This window comes from Rana temporaria, chromosome 1 (genome assembly GCF_905171775.1).
Source record: "Rana temporaria chromosome 1, aRanTem1.1, whole genome shotgun sequence".
Lineage (NCBI taxonomy): Eukaryota > Metazoa > Chordata > Amphibia > Anura > Ranidae > Rana > Rana temporaria.
This window is the reverse complement of record NC_053489.1, coordinates 402,136,018-402,153,671: the sequence shown is the minus strand read 5'-3', so window position 1 is coordinate 402,153,671 and position 17,654 is coordinate 402,136,018. Positions and strand designations below refer to the sequence as shown.

The following is a 17,654-nucleotide window of genomic DNA, read 5'->3' as shown; positions in this document are numbered from 1 at the left end:
TTTACTACCACTTTAACCCTTGGCTTAAAGTGATGGAATATAAAGAAACCTAAATATCACAGAGTGTAATAGTAACAATCATTTGCAGCAAAATATCTCTGTTAGCAAATCTATTTTTGATGCGTTTATGTGACAGCCAAACCTACAACCTACACCAGTATTATTCCTCTGAGGATGATGGGAGGGATCTAGCAAAATACCTTTGGGGAAGCTGGAAAGAGGGATTTAAGCAGTGGTGTGAAGAGGTTTGGTGATGCTTGAGGCCAACTGCTTTCTTGTATGCCCCTAAGAACTGTCTCACACCAGAATGCATGTGTTCAAACTTGCATATTCCCATGCAATTCCAGCACATTTCCCTGCATTGCATTTTGACAGACCATTCGTTTGAATGGGCAACACAACACGCTGGACTGAAGGGGAAATAGTGTATGTAAAGTTAAGCCAATAAGGAGGTAGTTGCAGTAGTTGGGGGTGACAGATAACCAGGGAGGGAATTAAGAAGTTTTGTGGTGTCTCTGGTTAAGACGGGGCATGTTTTAAATACTTTGCAGAGGTTGCGACAGCAAGATTTGGACAAAAAGAAGATTAGGGACAGACTGATAGCTGCACCATCAACCTCGACAGAGAAGTCAGGGGAAGAGGCACATGGGGGGGGGGGGTAATATTATGTGCTCAGTTTTGGATAGACTGAGCTTGAGAACATCTGATATATTGATATATCTGTTAGTAAATGAATAATGTGTGAAGAGACTGATGGTGTAAGCCGAGGAGTAGAAAGATAGATTTCGCTGTCATAGGTGTTGTAAGCCGTAAAAGTTCATGCAGTTTCATTTTCTGACCTGTGTGGTATCAAGTGTCTATGATTACATCACTGCTAACAAGAATAATAAAGTGCGGATCCGAGGACCAACATCATATATAATTTAGCAGCACTGGTGGACTCTACAGGAAATACTCTGTTCCCAATATCACTGATTAGATTACAATAATGCTAGAGTTGATTGCTTAGTAATAGTGAGATATAAATGTGGATAGATTCTTTATTTTGGGCAGCGTTTCACTTTAAGCAAGAGTGATATATCAAGATGTGATTTTTATGTAAATAGTCTCCAAGGCAATAACGTTTGGTGCTACATCATAATGCTTGTGTTGGGCTATTAAAATGGATGATACTGTTGTAAACTGGAGGTTCAATAAAAGAGATACACATCTGCACAAAGAAGTCCTCTTTACTTACAATTCGGAGTGTTATTGGGGGGCATAGTGGGAGGGCCTGTGTATCTTTGGAGTACAAGCTGCAGTAGACTGAGTATAGCATGCTGTGGCATGTTTAAATGGTGCATTGTTCAGTGTGCTGGGTGTATTTTGATGCATTCTTTGATGTGCTGATTGCACTGGGGTGCATGTCATAGTCTGCAAAGTTTAATTGTGTACATGCTGATTTGTGTTGACTTTAAGAGAGACCATGAAGGAGAGTGCTGAATGTAGTGCATGGTGGAGGGTTCTGAGTGTAATAGGGTGAATGTTGTAGAGTGCTGAATATAACAAGGTGTATGGTGCAGATTTTTTACATGTAAAGGGGAGTATGCTATGGAGTACCAAGTGTAACCGAGTACATGGTATAAAGAGCAGAGTATAATGCGGTGCATCAGTGTGTGCATGGTAGGGAATGTTGAGGGTATTGTGGTGAATGGTGTTGGTGCTATTTTCTGAATGCCTTTTCCATGTACATTGTGTTATTTAGCCTGTTGAGGCACCCTTGCCACCAAGTGTAGATTGTTTGCATACATTTCTCCATTAATTTTTTTTCCCAAGGCCCCATTTTATCAAAAATGTACCCTGTATCAAATATCGAGCACTGTAGAGGGCATACATTTTTGAAGTGATCTGGAAAGTCTAGCTGACTTGCTTGCTGACTGCCCTAAAATCTCAATCTGAAGGCAGATTAAAATAATAGCATTACATAACTTCAATGTTTTAGGTAAGCTTCCCGTTCTGATTGCACATCAATGTATCTGCTGATTAATAGCTAGACACAGTCCAATTCAGGCTAGCAAGCTGACAGATGCAAGCAGCAAGCTATAACGAGACCATGCAAGTTCAGGAACCCCTAAAAATGTATAAGTTCCAAAACGATTTTAAACTTAAAGTGGTAATAAACCAAAAAGCAAACATTTGTTATATTGCAGCTTACCATTTCCTAGATATGATAGCTACATTCATTTTCTTTTTTAGGCTTTCTTTTCTTTATTTTCATTTGGTGATCTAGCCAGTAAGTCACTATAACTGCTTATGTAGCTTCACTGTGAGCTGGATTTTGGCTTAAATTTTTTAGTGTATATAAATCCCCTAGATATATATACTCTGCCAGAGTAGGAACACTAAGGCCTCGTACACACGACAGAGTTTCTCGGCAGAATTCAGCGAGAAACTCGGTCAGAGCCGGATTCTGCCGAGAAACTCTGTCGTGTGTACACTTTCGGCCCGATGGAGCCGCCGAGGAACTCGTCGAGAAAATAGAGAACATGTTCTCTATTTTCTCGTTGTTCAATGGGAGAACTCGGCCCGCCGAGCTCCTCGGCGGCTTCAGGGTTGAACTCGCCGAGGAACTCGATTGTGTTTGGCACGTCGAGTTCCTCGGCCGTGTGTACGAGGCCTAATACATGAGGTGTGTTGTTGGCCTGATCACTAGGTGAAAAGTCCTAAAAAAAGAAAACAAATCCAGCCACCACATCCAATGATTGGTAAGCTGCAATATATAACAAAAATTGGGTTTAATGCCACTTTTAAAGTCATAACCTTCTCTGACTTTAACAGTCTGATGTGACCTTTTTAGTGTTGCCTGTGCACTGACTGGGCCCCCATTGGCTTGAAAGGATCTGTATACTGGGGATCTTCAGTTTCAGTGTATAGCCCCATTCAAGTCAATAGGGAACCAGGGAGCAGGAATGATCAGCACTTTTTGTGGGACAGGCTGTAAACACGGGTTTTATCTAATCTACAAGGGTAGATTTAGGGGATGTTTTTATAAAGGTATATCTGTCCTTTCGTTTTAAATTCTATAAATTTGTACCATTTGTATAGTCATATATCATAACAACTATATAAACATTACTTTTTTGTGGTGCAGTTTTTATCCAGGGTTACAGTAGCAATTAACAACACACATAAAACACTGAAAATACAGTTTTATTTGTTCATTTATCATAAGTGCTAGATTTCAAAGAACTACAAAATGGATTTCTCCGACTGGCTTCCTGATACAGTGTAACAAGTGATAGCAGTAGTATTCACCGCTTTAGAGAAAGTGCACCGATTTTAATTCAGGCCATGGACGTCATTTTCCAAGTAAATCCAGCGCCGTGAGTTAGGGGAAAAAGTAGTAGTAAAGAGGGGCTGTGGAAAATATGTCAACCCCGGAATTTGAATGTGTTTTTGCATCTGACTGACCCATTTTTGGGAATTTGAAAAAGGATATTCCTCACATTTATTTATATAATTACTTGTCTCTAACACTGGCCAGTTGCTCTGGCACTTAGGTCTCTCTTTTTTTGAGTTATTCACTTCTACTGGTAGGCGATCCCCTTCTTCTCTAGGTCTCAGATGTTTTCGGGACTTGGCACGACGATTTTTAAACCACACCTGATGAGACAAAATAATTTTAACAATGGGTAAATAAAATGATAAAAAATGATTACATGGAAGACAAGGGAAAAATATATATTTTTAAAAGAGGAACTTGGCCAATAATGGCCGTCCACCCTTCTAGCAGTGAATATTTTCCAAATAGTGTATACTTAAAGTTGTTGTAAACCCTTACATATACTCAGCAAAGTGACTAGCCTCAGGTGATACACAGAGATGAAACAAATCCTCTTACATACGTTGTACCTGTTTATCTACAGCCGTCTTTCCCCTACATCCATTTAAAGTGCAGAAATTACACAGGATCTCTCAGCTCTGTAAAGCAGGGAGTGGAGAGCTAAAGTTACATCAGTGAGGAGAGCCCTGAGAGCTGATTGGAGGAAAGGGACACACCCCCTTCACACAGCACTAAGGCTGTCAATCGGTTGGAGATCCCTGTCACCATTTTTCTCTTGGTGTCAGGAAAACTTGTCAGAAGTGACTTATGCTGATAGCAGAGGAACAATGCAGCAGACAGAAATTACACTTAGTGCTCAGAATTGAGACAAGTACACACTATAAAGAGATATGCTTTGTTCATATTTCATGTTTACAACCACTTTAATCACTTCCCACCAGGCCTATAGCAGAATGACGGCCGGCGGTTCAGTTATCCTGACTGGGCATCATATGACATCCAGCAGGATAACTGCCGGCGTGCCAGTGGGGGTGCGCAGCACGGCAATCTATGTATCGGTGTGTCAGTCTGACAAATCGCTACACCGATCTTGGTAAAGAGCCTCTGACGGAGGCACTTTACCACATGATCAGGCATGTCCAATCACAGCTGTACGGTGTAAACAGGAGGAGCCGTTTACCGGCCTTTCCTCACTCTTGTCTGACAGACGCGAGTAGAGGAGACCCAATCAGCTGCTCTCCCGACAGGGGGGTCCCCCCACAGATGCCCACACTGGACCACCAGGGATAACCAGAATGGATGGAGGAGCAGGGATGTCACCCATGGCCACCAGGGATGCCACTAAGTTCCCAAAAGATGCCAGTAAGTGCCCGCACATCTTGTCAGTCAGTGCCATCTATTATTGCCTGCCAGATGTCTCCTCATCAATGATGCCCAGCAGTGCCACCCGTCAGTGCAGCCTCATCAGTGCCCGTCAGTGAAGGTGGAACCGTACTTACAACATTTTATAACAGAAACAAAGAAAAACATTTATTTTTTCTAAAAAAAATTTTATTTATTGCCCAAAAGATAAAAACCCCAGCAGTGATCAAATACCACCAAAATAAAGCTCTATTTGTGGGAACAAAATGATAAAAAAAATTGTCATTGTCAATTGTCATTCAAAATGCAACAGTGCTGAAAGCTGAAAATTGACCTGGACAGGAAGGGGGTCTGGTATTGAAGTGGTTAAACTACTGGGCTCCTTATGATCTTGTACTTTTAATCTCTCAGCTCTACATAGCCTCTCTATAAATCTATCAAGCTGGCCAATGTGACCCCCTTGAATGCACTTTGTATTTTCTATCAAAGGCCTGTTAACATTTGTAAAAACAAAATCCACCTGCTGAAATTAATAATAACTGTTGTACAGATGCATGGAGGGCTCACTGGCAGGCTAGTTAGATTGAGAAGAGAGATGTGTGACACTGGGGTATTGCAGTGAAGGTCATCAGAGCTTGATGGTTTAGATGTCCCTAGTTTTTCCTAATAGGAAAAATCTCAAGACAAGGAGGAGGAGCCCTAAAGAAACAGTGCAAAAAAGTGCAGGTTTAATGCAACAACATTGAGACAGCTTTTTTTTAAACAATGGAAACACTGTTGTACAGTAGTTTTGAAAAGTAGAACAATATGAGAATATGGCACAAAAAAGGGCTAGCAGTAAGAAAAGGATACAACACCTTTACTATGACCTTTGCACCGCAGTCTATGTTGCCTAAAAAGGTGGCCAATTCACTTTGGTTTTAAGATTTACAGTATAAGAAAATGGGAGCACATTTACCATTTACACAATGGGAATTTGCTTTACAATATAATGCACGTGACATTACCTGAATCCGTGATTCTGGAAGATTGATTGAGACAGCCAACTGTTCTCTTGTTACCAGATCTGGGTATGGTGTTTTTTGAAATGCTTCCTCAAGCACTTCAAGTTGTTTGGAGCTAAAATAAGTTCTTGAACGGCGGACATGATAATGTAACATAAATCTAGACACCTCCAAAAGATCTGTCAAGTCAGAATTTTTAAAACTTAGATTCCTGTACTCACAAAATTTCTGTATGTAAAAAAGCAGGACATAAGCAGTACTTTACAAAACTATTTTACATGCCTCAAAATAAAAAATAAAAAAAAATAATTGGTATGAAATCAATTTCCCTAAAATATATTTTTGTGTTCACTAAAGGTTTTGGGGCAGATCCACAAAGGTATTACGCCGGCGTATCTCTTGATACGCCACGTAATTTCAAATTTTGCGCTTCGTATCTTTGTTTTGTATCTTCAAAACAAGATACGACGGCATCTCGGCTAGATCCGACAGGTGTACGTCTTAGTACGCCGTCTGATCTAAGCTGCAATTTTTCGGTGGCCGCTAGGTGACGTTTCCGTCGAATCCCGCGTTGAGTATGCAAAATAGCTAGTTACGGCGATCCACGAACGTACGTCCGGCCGGCGCATTGTTTTTACGTTGTTTGCGTTCGGCTTTTTCCGGCGTATAGTTAAAGCTACTGTTATGAGGCGTACTCAATGTTAACCACTTCAATACCAGCCACCGTCATATGACGTCCACAAAGTGGCTCTACCATCCAGAGTGGACGTCATATGACGTCCTGGACTTTGAAGGGGGATATCTGAATAATGCCTGCAGCTAGAGGCATCATCCAGATATCCTTCTCTTGTGCCGGCGATTCTGCACAACATAAGAACGATCATAGCGGCGGTTCCGGACATCCGCCGCCATCCGGTGATTCTCCGGGCTCTCCCGTGCCATCGGGGGCCCGGAGAAAGAATCGTCCGGCGCTGGCAGGAAGTATAGAGATGACTGGTGACCAGATGGTCACCAGTCATCTCTATGACCGTCGGAGGACCTGGGCGCGATGTGATGACGTCACGCCCGGGTCCCGTAAGTAAACAAAGCCGCGATTGCGGCTGTAAGCCACATTATTCATGAGATCAGTGAATTTTTTTCACCGATCTCATGGTTTCCAGCCTGGAGGAGAGATGTGGGGTCTTATTGACCCCGCATCTCTCCATAAAGAGGACCTGTCACACACATTCCTATTACAAGGGATGTTTACATTCCTTGTAATAGGAATAAAAGTAATAAAAAAAATAAAAAAAATAAATAAAGTGTAAAAAAAAAAATATGTAAAATAAATAAATAATAATAATAAAAAAAAAATTAAAAAGCCCCTGTCCCCGGTAGCTCGCGCGCAGAAGCGAACGCACACGCAAGTCCCACCGACATATGTAAACGCTGTTTAAACCACATATGTGAGGTATCGCCGCGTGCATTAGAGTGGCAGCAACAATTCTAGCACTAGATCTTCTCTGTAAATCTAAACTGGTAACCAGTAAAAAATTTCAAAGCGTTGCCTATGAAGATTTTTAAGTACCGAAGTTTGGCGCCATTCCATGAGTGTGCGCAATTTTAAAGTGTGACATGTTAGGTATCTATTTACTCGGTGTAACCTAATCTTTCATATTTTACAAAAAAATTGGGCTACCTTTACTGTTTTGTTATTTTTTTAATTCATGAAACAATTTTTTTCCCCCAAAAAAGGCGTTTGAAAAATAATTGCGCAAATACCCTGCAAGATAAAACGTTTCAATGACCGTTGTTTTATTCCCTAGGGTGTCTGCTAAAAAAACATATATAATGTTTGGGGGTTCTGCGTAATTTTCTAGCAAAAAAAATATGATTTGTACATGTAGGAGAGAAGTGCCAGAATAGGCCTGGTATGGAGGTGTGTATAACAGCCCTGTATGGAAGTGGTTAAGTATGGCCGTCGTTCCCGCCTCGCATTTTGAATTTTTTTACGTCGTTTGCGTAAGTCGTTCGCGAATAGGAATTTGCGTAGAATGACGTCACCGTCGTAAGCATTGGCTTGTTCCAGTTAAATTTCGAGCATGCGCACTGGGATCCCCCCAGGGTCGGCGCATGCGCAGTTAAAAAAAACGTTGTTTACGTCGGGTCGCGACGTATTTACATAAAACACGCCCCCATTACATCCATTTAAATCCCGCGCCCTTACGCCGCCAAAGATACACTACGCCGCCGTAGCTTATGGCGCAAATTCTTTGAGGATTCAAAATAAAAAAAATAAGTTACGGCGGCGTAGTGTATCTTAGATACGCTGCGCCCGGCGTACAGATGCGCCGCTGTACGTGGATCTGCCCCTTTGTCTTGTTTTCTTATTCTAATACTTGGAGTCAAATGGGTAGATTCAGGTAGGGGCGCGCTAATTTGCGGCGGCGTAGCCTAGCGTGTTTACACTACGCCGCCTTAAGTAAGAGAGGCAAGTACATGATTCTCAAGGCACTTACCTCCTTACTTAGGGCGGCGTAGTGTAAACGCCGCGGGCGTAAGGGCGCCTAATTCAAATGGGTTGGAGGGGGGCGTGTTGTATGGCAATGAGGCTTGACCTCACGTTTTTTTGTCACTGCCCATGCGCCGGGCGCCTACATTTCCCAGTGCGCATTGCGGCTAAGTACGCCGTACGGGCCTATTGATTTTGACGTGGACGTAAACTACGTAAATCCCAATTCGCGGACGACTTACGCAAACGACGTAAAAAATTCAAACCTCGCGGCGGGAACGGCGGCCATACTTTAACATTGTTATTCCACCTCATAGGTGGAATAACTTTAGGCCGCCTAAGGCCTTACGGAAACGGCGTAAAGCGACTGCGGCGGCCAGGCGTACGTTCGTGAATCGAAGTAGAAACTCATTTACATATTCTAAGCCAGCCGCAATAGAAGCGCCACCTAGCGGCCATCCGAAAAATTGCAATCTAAGATAGGACGGCGCAAGCCGTCGTATCTTAGATATGTTTAAGCGTATCTCTGTTTGAGCATACGCTTAAACATCCGTCGGCGTAGATTCTGAGTTAGGTCGGCTTATCTACTGATAAGCCGGCCTAACTCTTTGTGAATCTACCTAAAATTTCCTACAAATAGTAATGAACATAAAGAACAGGCCATAACAACTAGTGAGTAGGGAGCTATTGTGTGATACAAATGTTTTCTAATACTTCACTATTCCTCATAGTGAAGGATCAGGACTCAAAGGAATCAGGAATCAAATTTTCAATTCTAAACTATAGAATGGAAGAGAAATTGCTTGCTAATTGCAAACAGAACTTGAAATCAGGAGGATTGATTTTTTTTTATTAAGCTGTTTATGGCAAACTTTTGTGTTTTGTTGAATAAGTAGAAGTGTTGTACAGTAATTTGGAATCTGATTTAACTGCTTTTGTAATTTCATTTGACATGTTGGTGGCAAATGTATGCCAATTCTAAATTAGCGTTTTAAAAGAATCTTAAAAACACATTTACCTGCTAGAGAAGTTATGGAATTTCTAGTAACAGCACATGGAGACAATGATGCTTCAGATCTTTCCTGATGGGAGTTATAGACGAGAGGCACTGTAAAGCTTCTACGAATATTACAACCGAGGCAAAACATGTTGTCTCGTGGCAGTTATACCAGGACTCCAAGGAACAATCTAAAAAATATATAGTAAACTCTGAAAGTACAACATACTCTAATAAAATAATTATTTTCCAAAGCAATATTTGACAAACATTTTACACAACAATGCATCATTTATCTGACCATTGATTCTATATAATATATATAAATAATTACTTTTGAATTAGGTTTTGCAATTTTAAGTAAACAGTAAACATGTAACAAAAATGTATCCTTATATGCCTTTTTATTTGCCAATATGTATAATAATATACGCATACCTATCAAGAAATTACACTTTGACATCTCTATCACTATATATTGTGCATTTTATACATTATCTGTCATTTTGTGCTTTGGAAAGTTGAAAATGATAGCATTTTCTAGTGCTATTAGATTAGTGGACAATAGCTGTATGTCGAAAAATACCACCCTCTGTTATATCATTTTTTAATTTTAAAAATAAACTTTAAATTTTTTGCACGATTATCCATTACTTTTTTAAAATGTATTATACATAAGCAAACTGCAAATAACTCAAAGGTTATATGAAACAGTAAATATTATTCAACTAAACAAAGTTAACAATACCTTCTACTATACCTTACTATCTGTAATATTTAGCTTGATCCCACAGAGTCGTCCTCCTATCCGAATGATGTTCTTTACTGAAAGTTTTTGCTCAGCAACATCCAGCTCAGTTTCTGTTTTTAAATGCACAGAAAATCAATACCTTCTTTTCCAAGTAATGGTCAAACAGGATTAGTGATTTCAGGGTCTTTAAAAGTCTTATTCTTTCTTTTAAACTTTGTTAGGATCAACACCTGTTCGTGCTGTTTGCGGATTATACTATAGGCAGTGGAAAAAAAGGTAAATGGGGTATAAGAAAGCAAACAAGTAAGAATTAGGAGTGGGAGGGGGTCAAGGTTATAAGCACAATGCATCAGCAAAGTAAAGAGCTAAGTTAAAGAATAAAAAATAAAAAGTACATGTTTTTTCATTGGGGAGGTGTGAATAAGTAAAAAAAAAAAGTAAATTTTGTGTTATACTACACAGCACCTGTACTAACTTTACTCATTTTTTTTGGCATGTTTTTTTGTTCTTGATTGGATCACTTTTTTTATTCTTGGCTGTCAGAGCAAATTAGCGCCCCACCAGAACACATCATTTTGTTGATCCCTTTGGCAGAGGTTGGATTAAAGGTGAAGAAGCTTTGTTACCCAACAGAGAGGATTAATAAAGATTTGCTGTCTTAAAGAGAAGAATAAAAGGCAATTGCAGTGTCATTTCCCTCTACTCCGTGCTTTTGCTGCAAAGCGTAAACTTGAAAGAATATTAAAAGCACAAAGGAAGAGCAGTTATGTAAATAACATCAAGCATTATTAATCTGATGGCATACATCATATTGAAAAACATCAAGATGACATTCACGTTCAGTGATTTTATATATATATATATATATATATATATATATAGATATAGATATAGATATAGATATATATAGATTGATATATTATAATACACAAACATACAGTATCTCACAAAAGTGAGTACACCACTCATATTTTTGTAAATATTTTATTATATCTTTTCATGTGACAACACTGAAGAAATTAGACTTTGCTACAATGTAAAGTAGTGAGCGTACAGCTTTTATAACAGTGTAAATTTGTCCCCTCAAAATATCCAAACACACATCCATTAATATCAAAACCGCTGGCAACAAAAGTGAGTACAAAATGGGCCCAAAGTGTCAATATTTTTTATGGCCACCATTATTTTCCAGCACTGTCTTAACCCTCTTTTGCATGAAGTTCACCAGAGCTTCACAGTTTGCCACTGGAGTCCTCTTCCACTTCTCCATTATGACCTCGTGGAGCTGGTGGATTTTAGAGACCTTGCACTGCTCCATCTTCCATTTGAGGATGCCCCACAGATGCTCAACAGGGTTTAGGTCTGGAGACATGATTGGCCAGTCCATCACCTTTACCCTCATCTTCTTTAGCAAGGTAGTGGTCGTCTTGGAGGTGTGTTTTGGGTCGTTATGTTGAAATAATGCCCTACGTCCCAGTTTTCAAAGGGAGGGGATCATGCTCTGCTTCAGTATGTCACTGTACATATTGGCATTCATGGTTCCCTCAATGAACTGTAGCTCCCCAGTGCCGGTGTTCTGACGAGAAATTACCCCATTGGAAAATGTTCCCGATGCTCGTGCAAGTCTGCAAGGAGCGGACTTGTTCATGATGGGAGCGTGTGAGGGGGGATGGCAACAGAATGGGACGTATTTTGAAAATATTGGCAGTGCTGTTAAGATGGAGCGGAATTTGTCACGGAACTCAAACACATGTCCTAAACAAATATATCTCTGCTATTCTTCCTACACGTGTTGGAAAAATAGCAGAGATATATTTGTTTATAAGATGTGTTTGAGTTTCGTGACAAATTCCACCCCCATCTTAACAGCACTGCCAATCATTTCAAAATACGCCCCCTTCAGTTGCCATCCACCCCCATTATGAATGCATCCACCCCTTGCAGAGTTGCACGAGCATCGGGAGCATGTGGCACAATGTTGTCTTTTGTGCGCAGGCGCCGTGTACAGCTGATTAAAAATTAAGACGTTCGGACACTTTCGGCAGCTCCGTACTGCGCAGTACAAGGCGGGCATTATTTAAAGGGGGGCATTTCTCGTCACAACACCGGCAGACCCAGACCACAACACTCCCACCACCATGCTTGATTGTAGGCTGTTGTACTCCTCACCTGGTTGCTACACATGCCAGTGGTTTAGACATTAATGGCTGTGAGTTGAGTGATTTTGAGGGGACAGCAAATTTACACTATTATAAAAGCTGTACAAGCAAAGTATAATTTCTTCAGTGTTGTCACATGAAAAGATATAACATATTTACAAAAAATGTCAGGGGTGTACTCACTTTTGTGAGATACTGTATATATATTTCACTCAAGGGTAAGTTAAACGTTTGTTTAAAAATAAACAGAAACCAACTTTGTTCAGGCGGGGGACCATACTAACTGATCCAACATAAAGATTCAATGGATGTGTAGTCCATGGATTTGTCAAACATTATGAATCACATTTTAGCAATGTAGCAACCGTTTCTGAGATTATCAATAGTGACATTGCCACCAGAATTAAACCCACTTTTTTCACTTTTACCTACAGGTAAGCCTATAATAAGGCTTACCTGTAGGTATAAAGAATATCTCCTAAACCTGTACGGTTTAGGAGACATTCCCCTCGCAATGCGCCGCTGATTGCAGAGGCGCATGCGCAGGGGGGAATCCACGGCGAAAGGACCAGCAGCCGCCGGACCTTGCCGAATTTAAATCTCCCGCGTGCGGGAGTGACGTCATCGCCGCTCCAGCCAATCACAGCGCTGGATCGGCGATACCCGGAAGACACGCCGGAGCAAGATGACATCTCGCTCTGCGTGGACCTGGTAAGTGTTCTTCACCTCGTTCCGAGATAAGTATTTCATAATCAGCCAGTATGCGGTGCATACTAGCTGATTATGCCTTTTGCCTTGCAGGTTTGAAAAAAAAAATGTTTATGCGGTTTACAACTGCTTTAAGAAGCAGTTCAAGCACAAAACATTGTATATAAATAAATACATTAAAATGACGAATTAGATACATTAAAAAAAGGTACACCAATGTTAACCCATTTAGCTGTTTTTTGGCAAAACTAGCCTTTAAAAATAAAAAATAAAGGTTAGATAAGCACCAAAATAGTTTTTGTTTACACTATATAGAAACTAAAATGTTTTTCCACATCTATTGAAACTATGATAGAAAGCCTCCTAGGGGGTACCCAAAAAAAAAAAAAGCAGGTTACGCTTAAGCACAAACTGTGTGTGCTCTAGGTCCCCCTCTGTGCACCATTCACCCTGCATCTGTATTGAAATGTCTTGCAGTATCATCAACCTTCGTGGGGTCATAAGGTCTTAGATCCCCTTTTATAAAAATGTTTAAAATGTTCCACTGTGCTTTGTCCTCTTTACAGATTTGAGTGGACAGCAGGTTCACCGATTATAGGACATGTATTGATCTCACACTGCAAATCTCATGCTCGCTTTTTTTTTGGGTGATGCAGCAACTGTTCTGTTCTGACAGCGGTGTTAAAGAACATGACAACATTGATCGCAGACACATCTGCTGTTCTTTCCTTCTTGTTTCACAATTCTCATATGGGCATAGGAAAGGGCTCATGATAGGTGCATTCAATAGTTGTACACAAGACCCTCCCTTATCTGCATCATGTAGCTAGGGTGAAACAGAACATTAATAGACAAATAGATGGCTTTCCAGAGCAGCCAAAATTGCTATTCCCTCTGACAAACTTGTTCATTTTCTTTAATGTAATATGAACAGAAACAGACATAAGCTGACCATACTTTTTTTGTTGTCCAGTCTGCATGATGATACAGCATGGATCGACAATTTTACATCCTGCTCCTTCAATTTTTCATCCGAAGGATGGTGGGCAGGAGGGTGCCGATAGTGACGCACATAAAGTTAATTACAGTTGGTTCCTGATCAGAACCCAGCTGAAAGTCACTCAGTGTATAACCAGCAATAGAGACTGTAGATCTTTGCATTTAATTTGGTAAGCTCCACTTTGTTAAAGACAACATTTACATAGGGCAGCACTAGGACAATCTCAAAGCACTAATGCTCTCACATGGCATTAGTCACATGGCCATCCTTACCAGGAGTAACTGGGTATTTGATTCTGGTGGCTGATTGGAATGGTAAAGGCAGTAATGGAAAGGTAAATATAGGCTGCTGGAGAGGGGGAATTAAAGCCATCCTGTTGCTTTGCTCTATGTGGGCAAACAACAGGTATGATTTAAAGCGGAAATAATTCACTCACAAGTTAGGGCCTCCAGGGCTTTTTGCATATTTGTACATTATGGTACATTTGCCTTTCTCCAGTGATATACATCTGCAATCTACTTCAGTCTACAAGACTCCTTTTGTGTATTGAGTCGTTAGCCATCTTGCTGGGGAATGTGAACAGGTGTTTGTCATATTTTTAGCTCCCAAGTGTATTATTTTATATTTTCCTATATTTATCTGATCTGCCATATAGCTGCCCACCCGAGGTCTTCTTGTAAAGTTGCTATGTCCTGTTGTGAAGTTATTGCCCCGATTAGCTTTGTATCATCAGCAAACATCAAGAATTAAATAATTATTCCAACCCCTATATAATTTATAAACAAGTTAAATTGAATTGGTCCCAGGACAGAGCCCTAGGGCACACCACTTACAACTCCAGATCATTCATGAACTATATTTTATTAACCACATAAGGACCGAGCCTCTTTCTGAGATTTGTGTTTACAAGTTAAAAACAGTTTTTTTTTTCTAGAAAATTACTTGGAACCCCAAACATTATATATTTTTTCTACCACCCTAGAGAATGAAATGGCAGTTGTTGCAATACTTTTTGTCACACCGTATTTGCGCAGCGGTCTTACAAGCGCACTTTTTTGGGGGAAAATGCACTTTTTTAAATAAAAAAATAAGACAAAGTTAGCCCAATTTTTTTTTATATTGTGAAAGATAATGTTACACCAAGTAAATTGATACCCAACATGTCACGCTTCAAAGTAGCGCCCACTCGTGGAATGGTGACAAACTTTTACCCTTAAAAATCTCCATAGGCAACGTTTACATTTTTTTACAGGTTGCATGTTTTGAGTTATAGAGGAGGTCTAAGGCTAGGATTATTGCTCTCGCTCCAACGATTGCGATGATCCCTTTCATACTGCTCACGTATGCATTCGCTTCTCGCCTCGACAGGGTGTTATTTTTTTATTTTAACACTTTAAAAAAAAAAAAATTGGGTCGCTTTTTTTCCTATTACAAGGAATGTAAACATCCCTTGAAATAGAAAAAGCATGTCAGGTCCTCTTAAATATGAGATCTGGGGTCACAAAGACCTCAGATCTCATATTTAGACTAAAATGCAATAAAAAAAAATATGTAATAAAAATAAAATAAAAGTCCCTTTAAGAGCATCGGGCAGAAGTTACGTTTTCCCCTCACTTGTCTCCATACCCAGCCAGGGACAGCATCGGATCGCCTCTGCCGCTGCCAAAGGGCACCGGAGAGCGTCAGGAGGTCTCTCCCGCCACCGATAAAAGTGATCTTGCATTAAATCCGCAGCAGAAACTACTTTTATCTGAAAGCAGACTGCCTGCTCTTGAAGAGGGTACCGCTAGCTGCTACCATAACAACGGTATTCCTCTTCAAAGTAGCGACGTATTCCTGGGCAGTCCATAAGTGGTTAATGACCATCTTCTGGACACACGCTCCTGCAAACAGTTTTCTATCGGAGTGATTTCACCAATGCTAAAAGATCCTACTATGTAAATTGAGCATTTATGAGCACAATTTAGATAGTATGCAACATTCACAGGCCTCTATTCAAATTAGAGCTTACCTCCTTATAAAATGTTAAAAAGATTGGTCTGGCGAGAACAGTCTTTCATAAATCCATGTTGGATACTACTAATTATACAATTTTCATCAGCAAATTCTTGGATATGGTCCCTTATCATTCCTTCCAATAGTTTAAATACTGTTGAGGTGAGGCTGACTGGTCTGTAATTGTCATGTACATATCTCAGCTCTTTCATGAATATTGGTACCTCATTTGCTTTTTACCAATCAGCTGGTATGATTCTAGTAAACTTTCCTTAAAAATTATGAATAATGGTCTGGCTATAACATGACTAGGAGGACCTGGTAATTTGTTCACATTAAGTTTTTCTAGTCTTTTTCAAACACTGGTCTCCATCAGCTGCAAGGGTACATTCAATATAATGTTATTAGCATTACTACCTTGTTTGTTTTACCTCTCCTTTTCCTTGGTATAAACAGAGAAGAATATATTTGAAATGCTTGCCCTGGTCATCTTTTATAGGGCCAATATGTTCTGACATATGTTCTGTTCATGGACAGACACAGCAGCAATTGACCTTAGGGTATTATCCTTCCTTTTAGGAGATTGACTAGGCAGAAATCAGCACTTTAAGTGTTAAAACACTTCACACAGCACAGTACCTCCCAGGGGGCGTATCCCCCGGGTACATCCCTCTCTGCCTCATGCAGTCCCAGTTTTTTCTGCCTAGTGTCAGGAGATGACATGGCTCTTCTGGGCCCATGTGCTCTAGAGCAGTGTTTCCCAACTCCAGTCCTCAAGGCACACCAACAGGTCATGTTTTCAGCAACGGCTGTGGTAATTACTAAGGCAGTGAAACTGATCAAATCACCTGTGCAAAATAATGGAAAGCCTGAAAACATGACCTGTTGGTGTGCCTTGAGGACTGGAGTTGGGAAACACTGCTCTAGAGGATTTTTTGTGATTTTTTCGCTTTTATTTTATTTTTTCCTGCATTTTTGGATCCTGGGATCTACAATCAACTGCCGACTGGGTGACAGGCTGGATCCTCGATCCTTGTAGTCCCCCCATGCTCAGCCAATCGAGCGTGTGCCGGCCTTTAGCTACGCGCTGGGCCGTCCACGACATGCCCCGTTGCTCCAAGGGTAGCCGGTGAGCTATACGCTCCAGGGCAAAAATATGACCGGTCTCTATGGCTGTGTCACAGTGTGCCGGGCCAACAGCCATGCCCTAACTGCGCGGACGATGGTTCTGTCTGGAATGCCTCCAGCCGTTGGACGCAGAACGGGTAAGTAGCATTCCCCTTGCCGTGGCATGGTGGTTCGGCTGGTGAATTCCTGGGGAGGTCGATCAGGGGTCCGCCCTACTTTCCTCTCTCCCTTCCTCATCCTCCTTCCCCACATCTTGGGTGGTTGGCGTAAGATGGGGGGTCCACCTGGGGGCTCCGTCCGGTGGATGGGGGCTGCGACTGCTGTCGGGGGTGCTGTGTGCTTTTTTATTGCTGCCGTGTGTGCGGGGGGGGGCCTTCAGGGGTCCTGCATGTTGGCTGTTTTTTACTGTGTGTTTGGCGCCGTTTGTGTTTTACAATGTGCTCGGCCACCATTTTCCCGGTGACGGCTGCTTTTAAAAACGCTCGGCTGCCATTTTCCTGTAGCCCGCATGCTAATTTTTGCATGTCGGTGGCCATTTTGGATGAGAGTTTTGCCTCTAGTGGCCAGAATAATGGCGCGAACGGCTGCAGCACACTTTCTTAGGGACGGCACAGCACGGACAGCGCTCTGGGCAGTCACAGCAGCAGTACAGCCTGGTCGGGTGGTGAGTCCTCTGGGGGGTTTCCTGCTCTCTGTTGCGGCTGGGAGGGTGGCCTGTGGTTCTTGCCTTGCAGTAC

At 41.2% G+C, this 17,654-nt stretch overlaps 1 protein-coding gene across 2 annotated transcripts; it reads right to left on the bottom strand.

The window, feature by feature from the left end:
- Positions 1–3,158: 3,158 nt before the first annotated feature.
- LOC120913427 (diencephalon/mesencephalon homeobox protein 1-B-like) lies at positions 3,159–10,757 on the bottom strand. 2 transcript variants are annotated; one of them, XM_040323347.1, is made up of 4 exons: positions 9,937–10,757; positions 9,198–9,367; positions 5,692–5,867; positions 3,160–3,642 (listed from the first exon to the last, which is right to left on the bottom strand). In XM_040323347.1, the coding sequence occupies exons 2-4, from the start codon at positions 9,325–9,327 to the stop codon at positions 3,319–3,321; spliced, it is 630 nt and encodes a 209-aa protein (XP_040179281.1). In that variant the 5' UTR covers positions 9,328–9,367; positions 9,937–10,757; the 3' UTR covers positions 3,160–3,318. The 2 variants fall into 2 exon arrangements, with proteins under 2 accessions (XP_040179290.1, XP_040179281.1); XM_040323356.1 differs by lacking the exon at positions 9,937–10,757 and having other exon boundaries at positions 3,159–3,642; positions 9,198–9,472.
- Positions 10,758–17,654: the final 6,897 nt, after the last annotated feature.